Source organism: Acyrthosiphon pisum, chromosome A1 (assembly GCF_005508785.2).
Source record: "Acyrthosiphon pisum isolate AL4f chromosome A1, pea_aphid_22Mar2018_4r6ur, whole genome shotgun sequence".
Classification (NCBI taxonomy): Eukaryota; Metazoa; Arthropoda; class Insecta; order Hemiptera; family Aphididae; genus Acyrthosiphon; species Acyrthosiphon pisum.
The window spans coordinates 86,028,786-86,048,238 of record NC_042494.1 but is presented as its reverse complement, the minus strand read 5'-3'; the positions used below and the strand labels follow the sequence as shown (position 1 = coordinate 86,048,238).

The 19,453-nt window shown below is 29.2% G+C and overlaps 1 protein-coding gene across 1 annotated transcript in view; it reads right to left on the bottom strand.

Annotated features, from left to right (window-relative positions):
- LOC100575991 (titin) overlaps positions 1-10,684 on the bottom strand; it is a 139,273-nt gene extending 128,589 nt beyond the window's left edge. Inside the window, exons 1-3 of the mRNA XM_008180549.3 lie at positions 10,074-10,684; positions 6,970-8,460; positions 4,492-5,132 (exon numbers count right to left, since the gene is read on the bottom strand). Of these exons, the coding sequence (XP_008178771.1) occupies positions 4,492-5,132; positions 6,970-8,404 (2,076 nt within the window). The 5' untranslated portion in view covers positions 8,405-8,460; positions 10,074-10,684. The remainder of the gene's footprint in view (positions 1-4,491; positions 5,133-6,969; positions 8,461-10,073) is intronic.
- Between the last annotated feature and the right edge of the window lie 8,769 nt (positions 10,685-19,453).

The following is a 19,453-nucleotide window of genomic DNA, read 5'->3' as shown; positions in this document are numbered from 1 at the left end:
AAAACGATTTTTCTTATGCACATCCACACGACGCCTCAGTGAGCTACACGATGACTACAACAGCGGACCGCGGTGTAATGTTTAAAAAGGTCATCGACCTTCCCCGGACAACCGCATCGACCCGAGTCACTGTACTACGTATATACCCGTAAACGCGGTAATGCCCAATACGGTCTAAGGGTTCCTACGACGTCGGTAACATTGAGATAACACTACCTTTATGACAAATCATGACAACAAAATATTGTTTGCATCATTTCTTAAAATAATATTAATGTAGGTACCTAATGTCTAACTCGGATATAATTAATTAATCCTAAAGTTCTGTTCCACATTTTTTATTTGGTGTATATAAAAGACGATACCTATTTAAAATACATTAATATAAATTATAAATACTAAATTCAGAAAAATAAAATGTAGCATGTTTTTTTAGCTATTTTTAAAGTATTTTTTTTTATATATATAATATATTAAACTAAGTACCAATTTTTTTTTCTAGAAATATTATATCATTACCATATTAAATTATTCCAATACATCCAGGATAAAAATTAAGTAAGTTTCAGGATATAATATGAAGAGGGCTATGGGGTAAATCATAACACTTTTTCGAAAACCTAGTTAGAACAAATTATATAGGTACCAAAATAAACTTGAAATATGAAATTATTATTGAAAACAGTAATAATTTTAAAAAACTTAATTATTAAACCTATTAAAAGGTGTACAAAGATCGTTCTACGTTTATCATATAAAATACATCTGTGTACAACTTGTATTTTAGTTAAAATTAATATTTTTAAAACTGTAACATAATATTTTAAAATCTAAAATTAATTTTTAGATTTTAAAGATAATATTGAATATTAATAAATATTTTTTATATCATTGACAAACTTTAAATCATATTTTAGAATTATAATTACGTCTATATGAATGCTAATGAACTTGGTAAAATAATTATTTAAACTATATTATAATATTCTAAAATAAAATATTATATTATATATTTATATACCTACCTAACAATATATAAATTCCATTTAATATGATATAATTTAAAAAGAAATATGTATTCATACATTTACATATAACTGAAACAAATTATGATAAATGTCTACTATACAACGAGAGAAGCTCTTATTATGAGTGGTGCAAAAAATCCAAATTTAAAACTTTGGTATGAATATGAACTAGGTACTAGGTACTTTAAAAAGCTCATTTTTTCAATAACAATAAAATGTATATTATATAGGTAACAAATAATTATTATTATTTGTGTACCTATAGTAATAGTTGGCTTTTTGGCCTATCACGAAGCAATTAGGTAGGTACTTACATTAAAAAAGCAGCCACACTGTTAGTACTGTACGTATTTGTAGATGTTTATATTATAATAAGGAATATAATATATATGTTTTTAATTTTTTAACACTACAAAAACGAAGTTTTACTTAAAACTTTCTTTTTATACACAAACAAACTTTACCGAGTATCCATTCCATCCATAATGTCTTATAGAAACTAAACTTAAAGATAAACTCACGAGACAATATACCCGCAAGAAGTCACAACTCACAAAGTTTGAACATTTCAATTAGTAAAACGTTAGTCAAAGATAATTTCACCATAAAGTTGTTCTTGTTTATTTTAATTATTAGAAATGTATTTAAATGAAAATATAATATAGAATAGATACTTACATAATTATATCATATATTATACAGCAAAGTAAAACCGTTAATTACTACATATAATAATAACGATAAAAAAATGTTTATTAAATATTGGAAAATATGCTGAAAAATAAATTCTCCTTATACGATTTCTTATAATATGTTTAATAAATAAAAAAAATAACATCTGTATGGTATATGAAATGCCATGTTGAACGAACTTTCATATGGGTATTTGATGAACTATATGAGTAATTATTAGTTTGTAAACAGAATTTCACCCTTTTTATGTTTTTCTCTTCTTCTTTGCTAAAAGGGATAATTTATAACAGTGCTTAACCAATGCTAACCGATTTCGAATTTACTATCCTGCCGCAGGTGGTTTTTAACAAACAAACCCGAGATGCGCCAAAAGGGCGCCTTTAACTGTCTATAAAAGACGTACGTTTAAACCAATATTGCAATCAATTTAGAAATACCAAAAGAGGCACGAGTACAATTTAATACACAGCACTGAAATATTTCCAAAAATTATTATCTCATCTGCAGAATATTTAAAACAAGGGTATCTATATGTTTTTATCCCCATAATTCGTATTATAATTAAAATTCAATACATCTACATGTAATGTCTTACCAGACTTGTAACAACATTTAATTATATTGTGTTGAAACATTTTAAAATATAATAATTTAAAAAAATATATTACATATTATATAGATATCTTAGTATGTTTTGAAAATCCTTTAGTTTTTTTTTTAAAATCAAACTACTCGGCATTATTTTTTTGATGATTGACTATACCATATTATTATAATGATTACCAACTGAATTACCTAGAAAAATTAATTTAATAATAACGACAGTTAAAAACACATTACACAAAAATCAGAAGGTTAGGTATTTGATTCGAAATATAAAATAAATGTATGTGATTAAAGGTTAGGTAAGGTTAGATTAGGTTTAATTCGACGTAATAAGGAATGAATTCAAGTAGATAACTTACAAATTCTAATAAATAAAACGAATATATATAAAAGAAAATTGTTCTCCTGTTATTTAGTTTAATTTAATCCTTCACAGAGCAATAAACTGTCTTACCATAAACAAATTAAAATACCCTGTTAAACACCACAATTAATTTTGTTAAGCTTTTATTAAATGCTAAATAATAAGGATACATATATATTCTTCTTGTTAAATTATTTAATAATTTTATCTCCAAATATGTATTTATTTTGGTTTATTTTTAATTAATGTCATTCAAAATGGACAGTTTTATAATTAGGTATAACTTGTTGAGAAATTAAATAATTTTTAAAATAAATATTATTAAAATCCAATAAATATCTACCTATAATAATAATAAAAACCTATTTGGAAACGAGAATCAAATAAAATAGTACTTAAAAGATAAATGCATACAGTAGTGTAGGCATCAGTATTAATAAAATATACTTTAGTAGTCTAGTACATAATACATTACAAAAGGTTAGAAATAAATATTAAACTTATTCCCTTTATCAGTTTAATATAGGCAATTATTAATTTAAATCAAACAAAAAATGAACAATTTAATTAAAGAGAGGGAAATTGTTTAGAAATCGTGCTAATATTTTAAATTTGATTTTAAAACAATTATTATTAACAATAGTTGTTCGGTATAATAACGATTAATTTCAACTCTCGAAAAGTTACTGGCCGTGATTACGTCGAGTAAGCTTTTAGAGCATATAATGAATTTGGAAGTAGGAGTTTTTAATTAATAACAAACAAACGGACTGCTTAAACAACAAATCAATGTATCGTTCTTAAACAATAATGATTATAATATAGTATTATTTTTTACTTTACAGACAAAAAGTGTAACTTGATAAAGCAATATACACATATATACACATCATATTTATAACGAAAATTCAATAATTAATAAAAAAAATTGACAACATTTAAAAATAAAAAGCTTGAAAAGTGTTTAAGAAATAAAAATATATCAATATTTTTTTCTTATATCATCTGAATTATTATTACGACTTCAATTATTTCACTAATCGTATCCATTTATTATTATAATTATTAAAATGTGAATCAGATTTAATTTAAATTTTAGAACAACGTCAATTGAAAGCAAATCGATCATTATAGATAGAACGGAAATCGCTAAAGATAAGTTTTCTTTAAATAAAAATACAGGGTATTATTTACCTATCACGAAATTCTACTAGGAGGATTGTACCTACTGTCGATTGATAAAAAATTTTGTTTTATTTTTCATTTTTAAATTGCTTCGTAAAAAGTGTAAAAATAAAAAGCTCTGCAAGGGAAAGCTAATGACAACAATGGGACAATATTATACAGCCGGATGTTGTCGTTTGGCAAATAGTGAATGTGTGTAACGAGACAAGTGGGCGGACGAGGAAATAGACAAACAAAAACATAAAGCAAAAAAAAAAAACGAATTATTTTCTTTGTCCCCTTGAAGTATTTTATCATTGTTTTTAAACGCCATAAACGAAAATGAGTGAAATTTATCGCACAAATATTATATATACATTATAGGTACATACACAAATGATAAATTAAATCCCAGTGGGCTCTATTGAAACACATGTATTAAAACTGTCCCGAATCATTGTTTTAAGTTCAATAACTATGGTTATACTTCGTGTATTCGTAATTAATTAACAATTTATAACTGATTATATTATATGATTATATGCATGTTTCAAAAAAAAAGTTCATAGTACTTATACCATTTTTACGTAATTTTTCATATAAAATCCTAAATAATAATATGTATAAAGCACTCACGTGATCAGCATGAAGTAGAGTTTCCGTGGCCACAGCTGTTGCTTCGGTTTGCGTGTGGCTAGTACTTGATATCCGGTATTGAAGCCCAGATATGGTACAAAATTCCTCATGTCTCGTAGATCGAGTAGTACTATTGACGTACACACCAGTAGTTATTGTAACGTCTGTGTCCTGATTGACGATGACGGCTAGTTGTGACGTTGGTGGAGGTACAATGGGTGGCAAAGGCGTTGGCTGAAGAGCTGTACGGACCGTGGACGCTCTATGCCCTTCAGAATCTTCATCTTCCGCGTCATCTTCTGGCTCGGATCTTTCAGAAGATATTTCAGAACTAGTGGTAGATTTCTTTGAACAATCTTGTCCTTTTGGAGGCGATTTTTTCTCTGTCGAATAGCTGGCTGCTAATATAGCTGATGCGTTTAGACTGGCCATGCGTTTTTTTACAACCATGTCTTTAAGGTCCATAGTAACAGTATCCGCGTTACGTCTTTTTCGCTTGGAGCCACCTGTTGGCGAAGTGACTTCTTTGGAAGACCTATCGGGTTCTTCTTCTTCATCTGTACTTTCAGGCTCTGAAACTTTTGGCTGCTTTTTCGTACGTTTAGCTGATTTTGGTGGTTCGTATTTTGCATCATCTAAACCTGTAAAAATATATCGATCATATCTCACTATCTCACTATATAATTATTTTTATTCATTAATAAATAAATATAAATTAATTAATATAATTAATCTACTTTATATACTATAATATATAAACATGTAATCTTAATATCTAAACTCTAAAGAAACTGTTTTGGGATTTTGAGAAGAGCTTGTTATTTTACAATGATGTTAGTTTATTTTATTTTAAAACAACTTTTTGGACGGAAAAATTAATACAATTGATAGGTATATATAAACACATTTTCCAAAAACAAAATTAGTTTTTTCAGAGGTAATTTTTTGATTTTTGTATGTTTTCCATAAACGCGTAACGAAAAACCGGTGGAAAAACTATCAAATCAGTCTTAACATTGTTTTCTGTCATATTTAAAAATTGTATTTCAAATACCTACCCCCTGAAAATAGAATACAATCCTTTATAAAAATGAATGTAACAATGCTAATTTGTTTAGTTCTAGTAAAACAAATTTACAAGCTCTGTATTCAATTTTTAAACCTTAGGTATAGCGTAATGTAGTTTTAATAGTTTCCGAATCTTTGCAATGCAGTCAACAGTTTAAATCGAACGCTTATATAAAAAAAATTAAAATAGTATTTTTTAATTATTGCTTTAAGATAAACATTAAACATGTAAGGAACATTACATTGAATGTTCAACTTTTTTACTCCAAACAACAATTATAACATACATAAAAATAAAATAAAAATAAAATATTTCTAATGTCAAATAGGTAGTTCAAAAAGAGCCACAAATATTTTGAAAATGCAAAGTTTTTACAGTCTAAGATTATTGAATTATAAATTATAAATTATAACAAACGAAATAGATTTTTCGTAACTAGTTTTGCGTAAATGTCCTGTTTTTTTATAATTTTTTTTTTTTTTTATTATTCCTGATTATTTAGGAAAAAGTACCTACTGGGAAATTTTTATTTCTGATCCCCGAAAGTATAAGCTAGATCAAATTTCCTACCAGAAACTTCATAGAAGTTGAAGATCGGAGTATACTTCTACTATGAAAAGTGTCTTCAGAAACAAAAACAGTGATAAAAGGCACTCATTGTAAAACCAATACATTCATTGCCCCGCTCAGAATCTAAAACGTGAATTCTTGTAATTAAGATGCGTGAATTGACAGTTGACAGCAATAAACCACTTCATTTAAAAGTATCTTATTATTAATTATTTAATTTACAGTGTTATTCATTCAAGTAATCAAACAGTAAAATTAAACCCGGTTGATATTTACAAATAAGAATAAAAAAAATCATTGTAATAACTCATCGACTAAACTAATTATTATTGTTTTTTTTTAATTTTTATTTTTTTAAGTAGGTAACCGTCTATTTATTAATATGAATAAGAGTACACATTTATAAAATAAAAAACCATAGTTATAGGTAAAATACTTATGAAAAATAATATAATGTCAGAATGTTTGTAGAATGCATCGGTGAATGCATTTTATCAATGCAAAATAGGTTTGGTAGGTATTATAGAAGGAAAGCACTTAGATATATTATAATTAATAGTCGATTATAAGTAATAACTAATAACCTATCCACTGAAAAAAAAATAATAAAAATATATTTTTGATTAGATTATTATTTAACACTTCAACCCTTTAGACCATTCCTATAGTACTCGTAATTTCAAAATCCTCTGAAATACATGTATACCTATACCTATATTAGGTACGTCTGGTACCTATAATGTTTTTTTACTAAAAATGTACTGAGTTTATTTCTACGTTAGGTTTAAGTTTAGTTATATTATTTTCAAACCATTAATATTATCTTTAATAAATATTACCTGATGAAGAACTATTAGTGGAACTTGTATCATGCATATCCCAATGTCTTCCAACACTTTTTAAACCCGGAGTTGTCCTTTTCGACGTTCTTTTTCCTTTTCTAGCTGGTATTTCTACATCTGTTTTTTTTTTACTTTTTTTAGCGGCCGCATTTATTGTAGCAGCTGCAGAGGCAGCCATAGCGTCAATCAATGCACTTTTACTTTCATTCTCGTATAAACAATGAACTTTGGCTATTGCGTTGAGAGACGCTACTCTAGGTCTCTTGGCCACAGGTCTACCTTTAACTTTGATCTTTGGTGCAACTACTTTTGTTTTTCCTTTTGATTTGATTTTATCTACTACCAATGGTTTCTTTTTTTTCTCAACTTTGACCGGTTTTGTTGCAGATTTTTCAACTTTCTGTTTTTCTTTTTTTTCTTTTTCAGATTTTTGTTTTTCACTTTTTAGTTTTTCAATTTTCTGTTTTTCAGTTTTCTGTTTTTCAGTTTTATGTTGATCGGAATTTTGCTTTTCAGTATTTTGCTTTTCAGTGTTATGTTTAGATTCTTTTTTTACAGGTGCTTTCTCAATGTCCATCTTTTCATTTTCTTCCGTTTTTACCGAGTAAGGCAATTGGCTAACTGATATTTCTTTAATTTTTATACAAGTATTATCTTGTCTGATCGTTATAGTATTACAAACACTTCCATCAAAATCACAAACCGGACCATTTTTTAATTGAAAAACTTGTAATAAAGCGACATCCTCCGGTTTTTCGTCTTTTACTACGTCCATACATTCTATAGTGGGATTGTCGTCTATCTTCTTAGCTGAGTTTATTTTTACCTTATTTTTAGCAATAGCTTTAGCTTTTTTTGGTTTATCTTTTTTATCTGGCTTAATCTCCACACGTGATTTTATAGAATCAACTTCCTCTACAATCTTTTTTGTCGGTTTTGGAATAGGTTTCTTTTTCACATCTTTAACCTTTTTATCTTTCTGAACTTTATCTTTGGGTTTCTTTTCTTCTTTATCTTCAGGTTTTTTTACAGGTTTTTTAGTCTTTAGCAACTTGTCATATTTTTCACTATTTCCTGTAGAACTAGAATTTTTTCCTTTTTTAACAGCCGGCTTTTTCACGGTTTTTAGAGTTAATTTCTCTTTTAGCTTTGGTTTAGCAGATTTTTTCACCAAATCTTTTTTCTCGTCCGAGTCTTCAGTTTCTTTTTCATTTTTTTTAATAACTTTTGCCGGTTTTACGTTTTTTTGTTCAGTTTTGAGAGTTTTTTGAGAAAGAGTGGGTTTTTTAACAGATTTTTTCGTCAAATTGATTAGTCCAGGTGGAGAGTCACTTGCGTTAGATGCCTTTTTTTGTTTTGTTTTAGATAAAGTTGAAGATGGTTTTTGACTCTCACCGCCGGTAAATGTTTCTGTGCCTTTTCTAGACGACATGCTGAATGTCTTGTAATACACGTATGTATTACACGATTACATTGTAATTTTCAAATCTGAAAAAAAATTAAATCGTAAAATTAATTTAAAATATTTTCTATCAAGAATATTTTTAAAAATTAAATACATATGTAAGTATATGACTCTCCTAAGGAAGTTAATTCTTCGGTGTAACACTAATAGATTGAAAATCGTATATAGGTACATATTAGAATAACTGTTTAAAGTTTTAATATTTATAATATGCATTTTCGGACTTTCATTTTTTTTAAAAAACGTATGCACCTGTCATAATTTAAAAGTAAGCAATCCTCATGTTATATGTTAAGTATTTATTACCAAATATCTCATTTAATGATTTTTTAATAAACAAACATTTTTATTAGGTAAGTACAGTTGTAAATAACTCGAGTACCTATCACTTAAACTACATAATATTATATGATCCACCCTTAGTCATCTAGATATTCCTAAAGAATACCTAAATATGGTATTGAGATGAAAATATGAAAAATATGAAATGTCTGGGTGATTAGGAAAATATAATATACACGTAAATAAAATCCACATTGGTGAAATGGACATAATATATTGTTTCTACAGGAGAACGTTCTCGATATAAAATAAATTGAACTTAAACCGTTACGATTCTCGATAACGTTGAAGTCTTCCGCGTGTACCACTGAGGCAAAGTCGCTGTCTAGTGATGATATTATTCTACGTCTATAAATTAAGTAACGGCGCGAGTACCAATATACAATCCAAGGTCGGCTGTTAAACCGGATGGGTGTACCCTAGTAGCCATAAGTACTCGCGCTACCCACATTCAAAGCGTCGTTGTTATTTGCGACGATTGCCGTTCCGAAATTTCTTCGTCAATGGTGACACACGGAGCACGAAATGGGGTGTAAGTACTGAGTATAGGCCACCTAAGTAGGAGGGCCCCCCCGCGCGGAGTAATGTTACAACGTAATTAATACCGTCAACGGTGCTTTTATTATATGGCATCGCTGGCGGCGGCGGCGGCGGCGGCGGCGGTGCCTCCACGTAGAAGGTTTTTACGGTATTTTTTTTTTATTATTCGTTCGTAGGCCTACAACCGCCGAGCATTGCACAACAACTATAATAATATTATATTATAATATTATATTCTGAGCGCGAGGCAACGAGTTGACCCCGATTCCCGGAGGCGCGCGTGTTTATTGAATGGAAATGGAGGGGACGGCATCGGCGGCAACGACGACGACGACGACTATGACGACTATGACGGCTACGACGCACGCGAGCGGGAGGCGAGACATCCGCGAACGCTCGAGTTACACCACCACGGCGAATGCATCGGCGGCGGCTGCGGCGGTGGCTGCTACCGGCAGCGGCGTCAGGCAGCTGCGGCACGTCCGGTTTCGCCGTAACCGACACACGACTACCACCTACCTACCGTCGCCGTCACCACCACCACCACCGGCACAGAGATCTGCGAGATCCTCCGATCCCAAAGTCCCCCAATATAATAATAATACTGTGTTGACGCAATATCGTCGTACGGCAGATCGATCCGGCGTCAATAATAACATCAACAATGACGACGAGGTCCCAACAAACGTAATATTTTACCCACAATACCGCTACCGTTTTATTATACCATACCATACTTTACTATAATGGATACCTTGTGTTGCGGCCGTCGACAGGAGGCGACGACGGCAGCGGCGGCGGCACCAGCGGTACGCATTGATTGGCCACCGGCGGCGGCGGGGTGGCCGGCGCCCCGTTCGCGCGACGCACTCGAAAACCAACGAAATATCAAACGAGTACCGAGGAAACGAACGACGACTCCGACGGAAATCTCTCGACCCGCGCGCGGCGACTTATTACCGTACGCTATACATATTATATACGCGGGCGCGCGCGCGCACCGAACACTGCACGCGGATACGGACTAGCGCGCGCGACGGACGGCACGAAAGATCGGACACTCTATACCATAGCCTCAGCGTTTCGTGCCACACGAGTGTCTCAAATGGTAAAGCACCTATATATGAGACAATAATATTATGAACTTTTCGATTGAATTATTGTATTTATTATGATTTTTACATGATTAGAATCACGCGCGCGGCTCACCGGGTGACGCGGTACCACGGCCGACGGACGCGAACAATGCACTGCTGTGCTGGTAGTCGTCGTCGGCACTTGGTGAGTACGCGCGGATCGGGCGGTGACGGCGCGCGGTGGTGGTGGCGGTGACGCGAGGCGGCGGCGCGGTGGCGGTCGGGCAGACGGTTGGCCATGCGGCGGCGGTGACGGTGGCGGAGCGGTGCGAGCACGTACGGTGTGCTCGCGGAATGCGGTCTACGGGGGGAAAAACGGCGGCACCGCAGCGACATCGAGCGGACTGGCCTCGCGTAACGGTCCAAATTGTTTTGTTTTTCATTTTTTTGTGTTATTAATTATTGCTATTAAACATATTGTTGTTGTTGTGTTTCGTAATGATTACCGCCGAGTGGTACCGGCGACCGATAAGTACCTACTTACCTGGACCATCTGGTATCAATTACATCGAGTGCTCCCGATTGTCGTTGTTCGCCGTCGATCATCCTCTGAAGTCAGGGCCGTATTTAAGGGGGGCAACAGGGACATTTGCCCCGGGCGGCCAATTATTGACACATTTAGGGGGGCAACAGGGACATTTGCCCCGGGCGGCCAATTATTGACACATTTAGGGGGGCGGCCAGGCGCTGGTTTATACTATATGAATAACATTTTTTTTTTTGTAAGAATTTCTTTGAGTACCTATACTTGGACTTTTTGCATTGCATGACTATGATACGGCCATTTAGCGTCATTTACTCATTTTGTCAATCAATAATAACTAACTGTTCGTTTTTGTAATTTTTTTTTATAGGTTACAATTATATGTTGTCATACATTTTTACAATAATTAAAATAATGTATAATCGTGATCTGTTTTTAACAACATTTTCATAAATAAAGAACTACAACTAAACAATTAAAAAACGGATTAATTTTTTTTTTGTGGGGGGCGTACCAATATTGTTAAACCAGGGCGCAAAAGATATTTTTTAATTGCTAATTTTTATTTGCAATAACCAACCAGACATTTAGAGTATAAGCTTGCACAAAGGGGCATGATGACAAATAAGCTCAATTGTAATGTTAAATACTTAGTCTTATAAACATATTGTTTATACATTATATTAATTACGAAAAATTCTATAGTGTTTACTTATTTGTATTTATTTAAGTATACTTATTACTTCTACGTCCTGCCAAATAGTTAAACAATATGTTGACTAAGTATTTAACATTACAATCGATCTTATTTGTCATCATAGGTATTTGTAATATTATAAAAATATGGCATTTTACTTAGTTTCCATATTATATTACGACTTTTAAAGATTTAAGTATTTAACCATTACTAAATTTATCTATATTTTAACTTAGCTTTTATTTTACACGGAGTTAGAACGAAGTGTTTTTGGTGTGATTTACTATACATTGACCATTTTCACAAATTAATAATATTGATAGATTAACAATAATTACTAAAATTTTCAAATCACCATAACCCCGTCTTATAAAACCATTACCATGGACCTTTTATCCTTAGAACACAAGGTTGAATAACTCAAAAACTACTCGTAGAAATTTTGATTTTGATACGTTAACAATTTCAGAAAATTGTCTACTATATAATTTATAGTTGAATAGGGGTGTTCTCATTTGAAAAACAGAATTTTATTTCTCCACAGGACACTCCTTAGTCTTTATAAGTCGTACGAAAAATCTCAAGAATTTAAAAATATGGTCTTATAGTAATTTAAAAATTTAAAAAATCAGATTTTGAATAATTGCATTATTGAAGAAAAAAAGTTACCCTCTCAAAAAGAGGGGTAAGCATGCTTGGTAAATCACCCTGTATAATACCTATATAATATTTTAATAATTTATTAAAAGCAATTTATCAAAATATGTTTGTACCTATACATATTATTCGTGAGGTATATGACATATGTATTTTGTATATTTTAATACAGTTGTCTGATGGACGACAATTTATTGAGTAAAACGTGTATGCGTATTATAATTTATATTTTAATACCTGGGTACATACTGCGTATTGGTAAATCAAATAAACATATTATTAATATATAGTGAATATACATAATATTATACCTAAACTATTACACACATAGAAATTTTGGAGTTATATTCACTGATATTACAGTGTCAACGGGCTAATAGTTGAAGCTGACTGGCCAAGGAGTTCAAGATAACTCTCAAAAAGTATTAATCAAAAAACATACACAAGACATTCTTTTAGGCATGGAGTATGGACTATAGATAATGATAATTATTTATAATTGATACTGATTAAATTATAAATTATAAAATGTTTAAATACTAAATAGTAATAGATTAGCAAAGATCTGATTCACAGTTTTATTTTATAGGACGTGTTGGGCAACTATTATTTGTCAATAAAGATCGAGAATTATATGAAATCTTTGTTGTATATACTAATGACTAATGACTAATATTATTTGCATCTTTAGACTATATAAGGGGATTGGTGAAAAAACTACAACTTTTCATGCCTCATTAGCTTCCTCGTAAAAACATCTAGAAATTAGGTATAATTATTAATTATATTTTATATTTAAACAATATAAAGTATTTTTAATTTGTATACCGGTTGATTCTTTTATCATGGAACACTTATTATTTAAAAAAGTGTACATTTTAAGTTAAGCAAAGTTTAGATGAGTGGAGAAGTGGACAAACATTTCGCGGGGTAACCCCGCACCACTCCACTCCGCTCATCTAAACTTTGAATGTTTATAACACATAAACTACTCATCCCAAATTTGATTTTCATGTATTAAAATACTAAGAAAAATATTCTGCTTTGGAATATAAAATTAAAACCCAATATTGTCATTCAAAAAAGAAAAAAACTTAAAAAATTATAAGGATAAAAAATATTTAAAAATATAATTTTTTAAGAAAAACGTTGTTATATAAGCGACTTGAAAGTATGTAAAAAAATATTTTCAAAAAAATTTACACTTTGAAATAATGAGTGTTCAGTGATTAAAGAATCACCCGGTATATGTACAATATACAGGATGATTACATAAAACAATTATACGTATATTATAATATATAAATATATAATGCATGATATATAATATATCAAAACATTTTTTTTTAATCTTATTATTTTTATACATCTATACATGTAGTAACAAAATACCAAGGAAGGATTTAAACACCATCCACCCACGTGTGCACTTCACTGATTTTAATATATATACGTGTGATCTAAAAAAGGAAAGAAAGTCCATCTAAGGTGCAATCACTCGTTTCGCTTTTCTCACATAGACGCAGTAATGCAACTCGCGAGATAGTACCAGTGGCGTAAACTGGGGGTCGTACAGCGTCGCACTTGCGACCCCTGAAAATATCATAGGGTCGCAACAGTATCTTTTTGCGAATCCAAAAAATCACGATTTCAGTTTTCGAAAAATTTAAATATCAATATAATAATAAATTAACTAATTTATATTTTTAGAACCAATGTTTTACTTTGTTTTTAAGCACTGGAATTATTATAATATTATATAATTTCCGCATTTGTTTATAGTTTTGTTATTAACCATTTTCTGTATATTTATATTTTATTCTGATCAACGGACTCGAGTCTCAATGGCAGCTGATAGTGAAAACATGTTTCATAGTTTAAAATTATTATGTGTTTGTTTTATACGTGAATTTATTTTTGACACTTGTATTTATTTCTTATCCGCGAATGATTCCAAATTAAAAGTGTTTCGACAGCTTGCTAAAAGGAATAAATTTATTGTAAAAATATCGAAAAGTCGAAAGTAAGTGTCTCTTTTTTCTTTAAATTCGTATAACTGTTTAGTACACATATTTAGTATGCATTATGTTTAAAATAGCCCTTCAAATATATTACTGATTTATATTATATTAAAACTACAATTCTGACAAATAAAACAATTTATATTTGATCTGTAAGTTAATTTTTAAATTAATTATTAAAGTAATATTATATTATTGAGCAAATTAAATTTATTTTGGTATATATTTTTCGTATTATTTTGGTACTAATTGTTGTACCTGCTTATTAGAAAAATACTTATACAAATACTGAGAAATTTTTTTTTAAATCTGAAGAAAACCTCCATTCCCCAGGAAAAAGATTAAAAATGGTACCTAAATATAGTGAATAATTAATTTCATATCATATATTTAGTATTCATATACAATTTATTGAAATTATATTTATATTAATTTAATATTATTAAATATTTCAGGATATTTTGTTAAATACTTCTACCTTAATTCAAAGTGAAAATTCTGTAACTAGTTACCTACGATAAATAAATAATAGTTAATGTTTTAGTTAATTTGTGTAGTATAAAAGTGATAAATATGTATTTAAATATACAAATACAAATATAAATAGTACAAATTATAAAAATCTAAATGGCAGCTGTTGTATAAATTTTATAAAATATAAGAAATGTTGTATTTTATGTATTCATATATTCTTTAAGAGAATTAAACATATTTTATTGAAGGTAGACGGTAAGTAATTATTATCCTATTAATTATAGTGCGTTTTCATAATATATATCAATTACCAACAGATAAAATATGACAATATGTGTTTAAGCATTTAAGGTTAAAATAGTTTTGTTGAGTTTATATGTACTTGTAATGTGAAATATAAAATGAAATAAAACATTTTAGGGGGAAGGGGGGTTGTTCTAGGTCTGTCCAACCTAGAAACTTATTGCAACCCTAACAATTCAGCCCCATTTACGCCACTGGATAGTACAATATCAATCGTATAATGTATATTGCGATGACTAATGGTCATCACAAATCAGTCATCCGACTGTATGCTATTACTATATAATATATGTGTATTATTAGTTATTACACATTTCAAAAGCAATGATTAATCATTGCATTCCAATTCGAAAAACTATTCTGGAGATCGATTTACCATAATATACCTATTGTATGGTGTTTGTAAGACGTCATTAAAATGTTAAGTGCTCATAAAAAGGATTTACGAGTAATTATTTATAAGACTTATCGAATACGTATATATAGTGATGAAAATGATATCTCGTATCTTGTACTAAAATTCTGTCTTATTCCGTAGCTTCAAATTATATTTAAAGATATTTTTAAAAAACCTGTCAAGATCCACATGCAGTTTCGGGCAGTAGTATATACTTTATCTACGGAATGGGGGGATATGATTCCCAATTGCCATTTGTTGGGTTAAAGTATTAAACCATATTACATTTTGAGTATTTATGAGAAAAAATGTATTTAAAAGTATTTGAAATTCTTTTTGAATATATTTGTATTTGTATTTAAACACGTATTAGCAAAGGTATTTAAATAAATATTTTAATACTTTTTAATTGAAGTATTTAAATACCTTTTGGAAATATTTTTGAAAAGTATTTTTAACAACATTGTTAATAACTGATAACGTGATGAGAATGATTTTTAGATTCTGAGCGGAGCGATGAATGTAATGGTTATACAATGTGCGTTTTTTTTCCTTTTGTTTCTATGTACACGATTAGTAGTCGAAATAATACTTCAATTTTCAACTTCAGTATCTTGTTCAATGGGAAAGTGAATCTAATTGGTACTTTTGGGAGGTAAAAATTTAAAATGCCCAATTATTTGAGCAAAACCAATTTTTTTTTATGATACTATTATAGAAAGTATGAGAAAAAGGTTTCTTAAGCATCGAGACTGATATATACTGAGTTATCATACCTTTCACCAACAGGCAACAAGCTTTTAAAGAATTAACAGAACAAGGACTATCTAATATTGAATTAACCACTTTAAGTAGGTAATAAACTTTATGACAGTTAAATAAAAAGAACGTATACGTTTTTTTTTTTTGACAAAGGTAGACAAACTTATGAATAATCTTGTATTAGGTACATTTACAAATCGTACATTTAAAAAGGATAAAATCTAATTTTTGTGATTTTTCCATATTTTGTCAAGATTTGAACTTTAAATGCTTATTAAAAAAAATTGTGCATATGTATTTTTAATATTTTTCAACTGTTATTGTAACAGTATATCAGGAGCCTTGCATTACATTTTTACACTTTTTGGCCAAACAGATAAAACTTTATTGATATTTATAGAAAAAGAAAACTAAAAAAATTTAAAACTGATAATGTCCGTAAACAGCTCAAAAAGAGTCAAAATGTTATGGTGTATAGAAAATAAAAGTATAAAAATTCAGTCAAATTGTCATGCATCTACAGAGGTTCGTTTCTGATTTACAAGAAAATAAGAAAATCGCTACATGAGATGAATTTTCAAGTATTTTTACTCAACAAATAAAGTTTTATTGACATTCATAGAAATAAAAACTAATTAAATTGGAAACTGAAATTGTCCGTAAACTGCTCAAAACAAATCAAAATATTTTGAAAATTTTATCATGTATAGAAAATGAAAATATAAACAACCAGTGAAAATTTCATATATTTACAGTCATTCGTTTTAAAGTTACACCAAAAACCAAAATCAATTTTCTCGAAAACAGATTTTGCGTAAAAATTCCCGTTTTTCCTTAATTTTTCTTTTGTTTTTCATTGCGCATTTGAAAACTATTGGAAAAATTTCACTTTTGACCCCCCAAAGTACCAACTAGATTCACTTTCCTATTAGAAAAGGTACTGTTGAAGAAAATACAAGCACTTTCACTGTCCTAAAAAGTGATGACAGACACAAAAATAAAAAAAAAAATAAAAAAAAAAACACACATCATTGTAAAATCAATACATTCATCGTTCCACTCAGAATCTAAACCTAATAAAATTGGAAACTGAAAATGTCCTTAAACAGTTCAAAACAAATCAAAATATTTTGAAAATTGTATTATTTATAGAAAAAGGAAATATAAACAACCAGTGAAAATTTCATGTATCTACGGTTATTTGTTTTAAAGTTACACCAAAAACCAAAATCAATTTTCTCGAAAACAGCTTTCGCGTAAAAATTCCCGTTTTTCCTTAATTTTTCTTTTGTTTTTCACGGCGCTTTTGAAAATTATTGGAAATTTCAAATTTTAACCTCCCGAATGCACCAACTCGATTCACTTTCCCATCAAACAAGATACTGTTGAAGAAAATCGAAGCATTTTTACTGCCCCAAACCGTGATGACAGACACAAAAATAAAAAAATAAAAAAATACATAAAAAAAACACACATCATTGTAAAATCAATACATTCATCGTTCCACTCAGAATCTAAAAATGTCTACAAGAAAGTCTAATTAAATTTTTATGAGCGTTTGAAATTCATATTTTTACAACATTTGATATTCACTCGATTTCTCATGTGATGGTTTTATTATTTTGTTTTTCAAGTATACCTACAAAATATATTATACAATCATAACAAAATAACTAAAATAGTTATTCCAGGTTTTTAATACCTGTGTAATTTCGTCCAAATTTGAACTTAAAATTTCTATAAAAATAAACTGTGTGAATGTATTTTTTAGAGTTTTTGGTAACAGAATTAATTACTTATGTGGAATCTTGTTCTAAATTTTCAATTCTTAGATATAAACGTTGAACATTTTATACATTTTTAACTACAAAATAATTATTCAAATTAAAATTTGATAAATTTTGTCAAAATTCGATCTTTATAAATACTTAAAAAAAAAATTGTGCATATGTATTTTTAATATTTTTCAACTGCTATTGTAACAATATATCAGTAGCCTTGTATTAAATTTTTACACTTTTTATCCCAGCAGATAAAACTTTATTGATATTTATGAAAAAAAAAACTAAAAAAATTGAAAACTGACCATGTCTGTAAACAGCTTAAAAAGAGTCAAATTATTTTCAAAATTTTATCGTATATAGAAAATGCTAATACAAACATTCAGTGAAATTTTCAAATATCTACAGTCATTCGTTTTTTAATTACAATAAAATAAGAAAATCGTCACATGAGAAATTGAGTGAATATCAAATGTGTAAAAATATGAACTCAAACGTTCATGAAATTTCATTTGACTTTCTTGAAGAAATTTTTTTTTATAAAGATAGACAAATTTATGAATAATCTTGTATTACATTTTCAAATCATAAATTTAAAAAGAAAAATTTTTATGAATTTCTAACTAAAAATAATTTGCAAATTTTCGTCATTTTGTAAATTTTTGAACTTTAAATGCTTATAAAAAAAATGTGACTATGGATTTAAAATATTTTTCAAATTTCAATGTAACAACATATTAAGAGCCTTGTATTAAAGTTTCAAGCTTTTTTTACCCAACAAATAAAGTTTTATTGACATCCATAGAAAAAAAGACTAATAAAATTGGAAACTGAAAATGTTCCTAAAAAATTGAAAAAAAATCAAAATATTTTTAAAATGTTATCGTATATAAAAATACAAATATAAACAACCAGTTATAATTTCATGTATATACGTTAATTTGTTTTAAAGTTACACCAAAAACCGATTTTGCGCAAAAATTCCCGTCTTTCCTTAAATTGCATGTTGTTTTTCCCGGATATTTTGAAAACTATTGACAATTTTAAAATTTAACCTCCCGATTGCTCCAACTAGATTCACTTTCCCATCGAAAAAGATACTGTTGAAGAAAATCGAATTAGTTTTACTGCCCCAAACCGTGATGACAGACACAAAAAAAAATTTCTTAAAAAACACGCATCATTGTAAAATCAATACATTCATCATTCCACTCAGGATATAAAATAATTATCAAATAAAAATGTTAACTGATAGGTGATTGTTTCATTGTGTTTGTATTTTACGATGATTCGATTTTTAGCAAGTTATGCGTACCTATATAAAATAGCGTAAATTAAAAATGCTCATAACTCACCAAAAACTGAATAAGTAATCGTAAAAAACCAACCAACAAACAAAGATAATTTTCTTACCATCAAGTT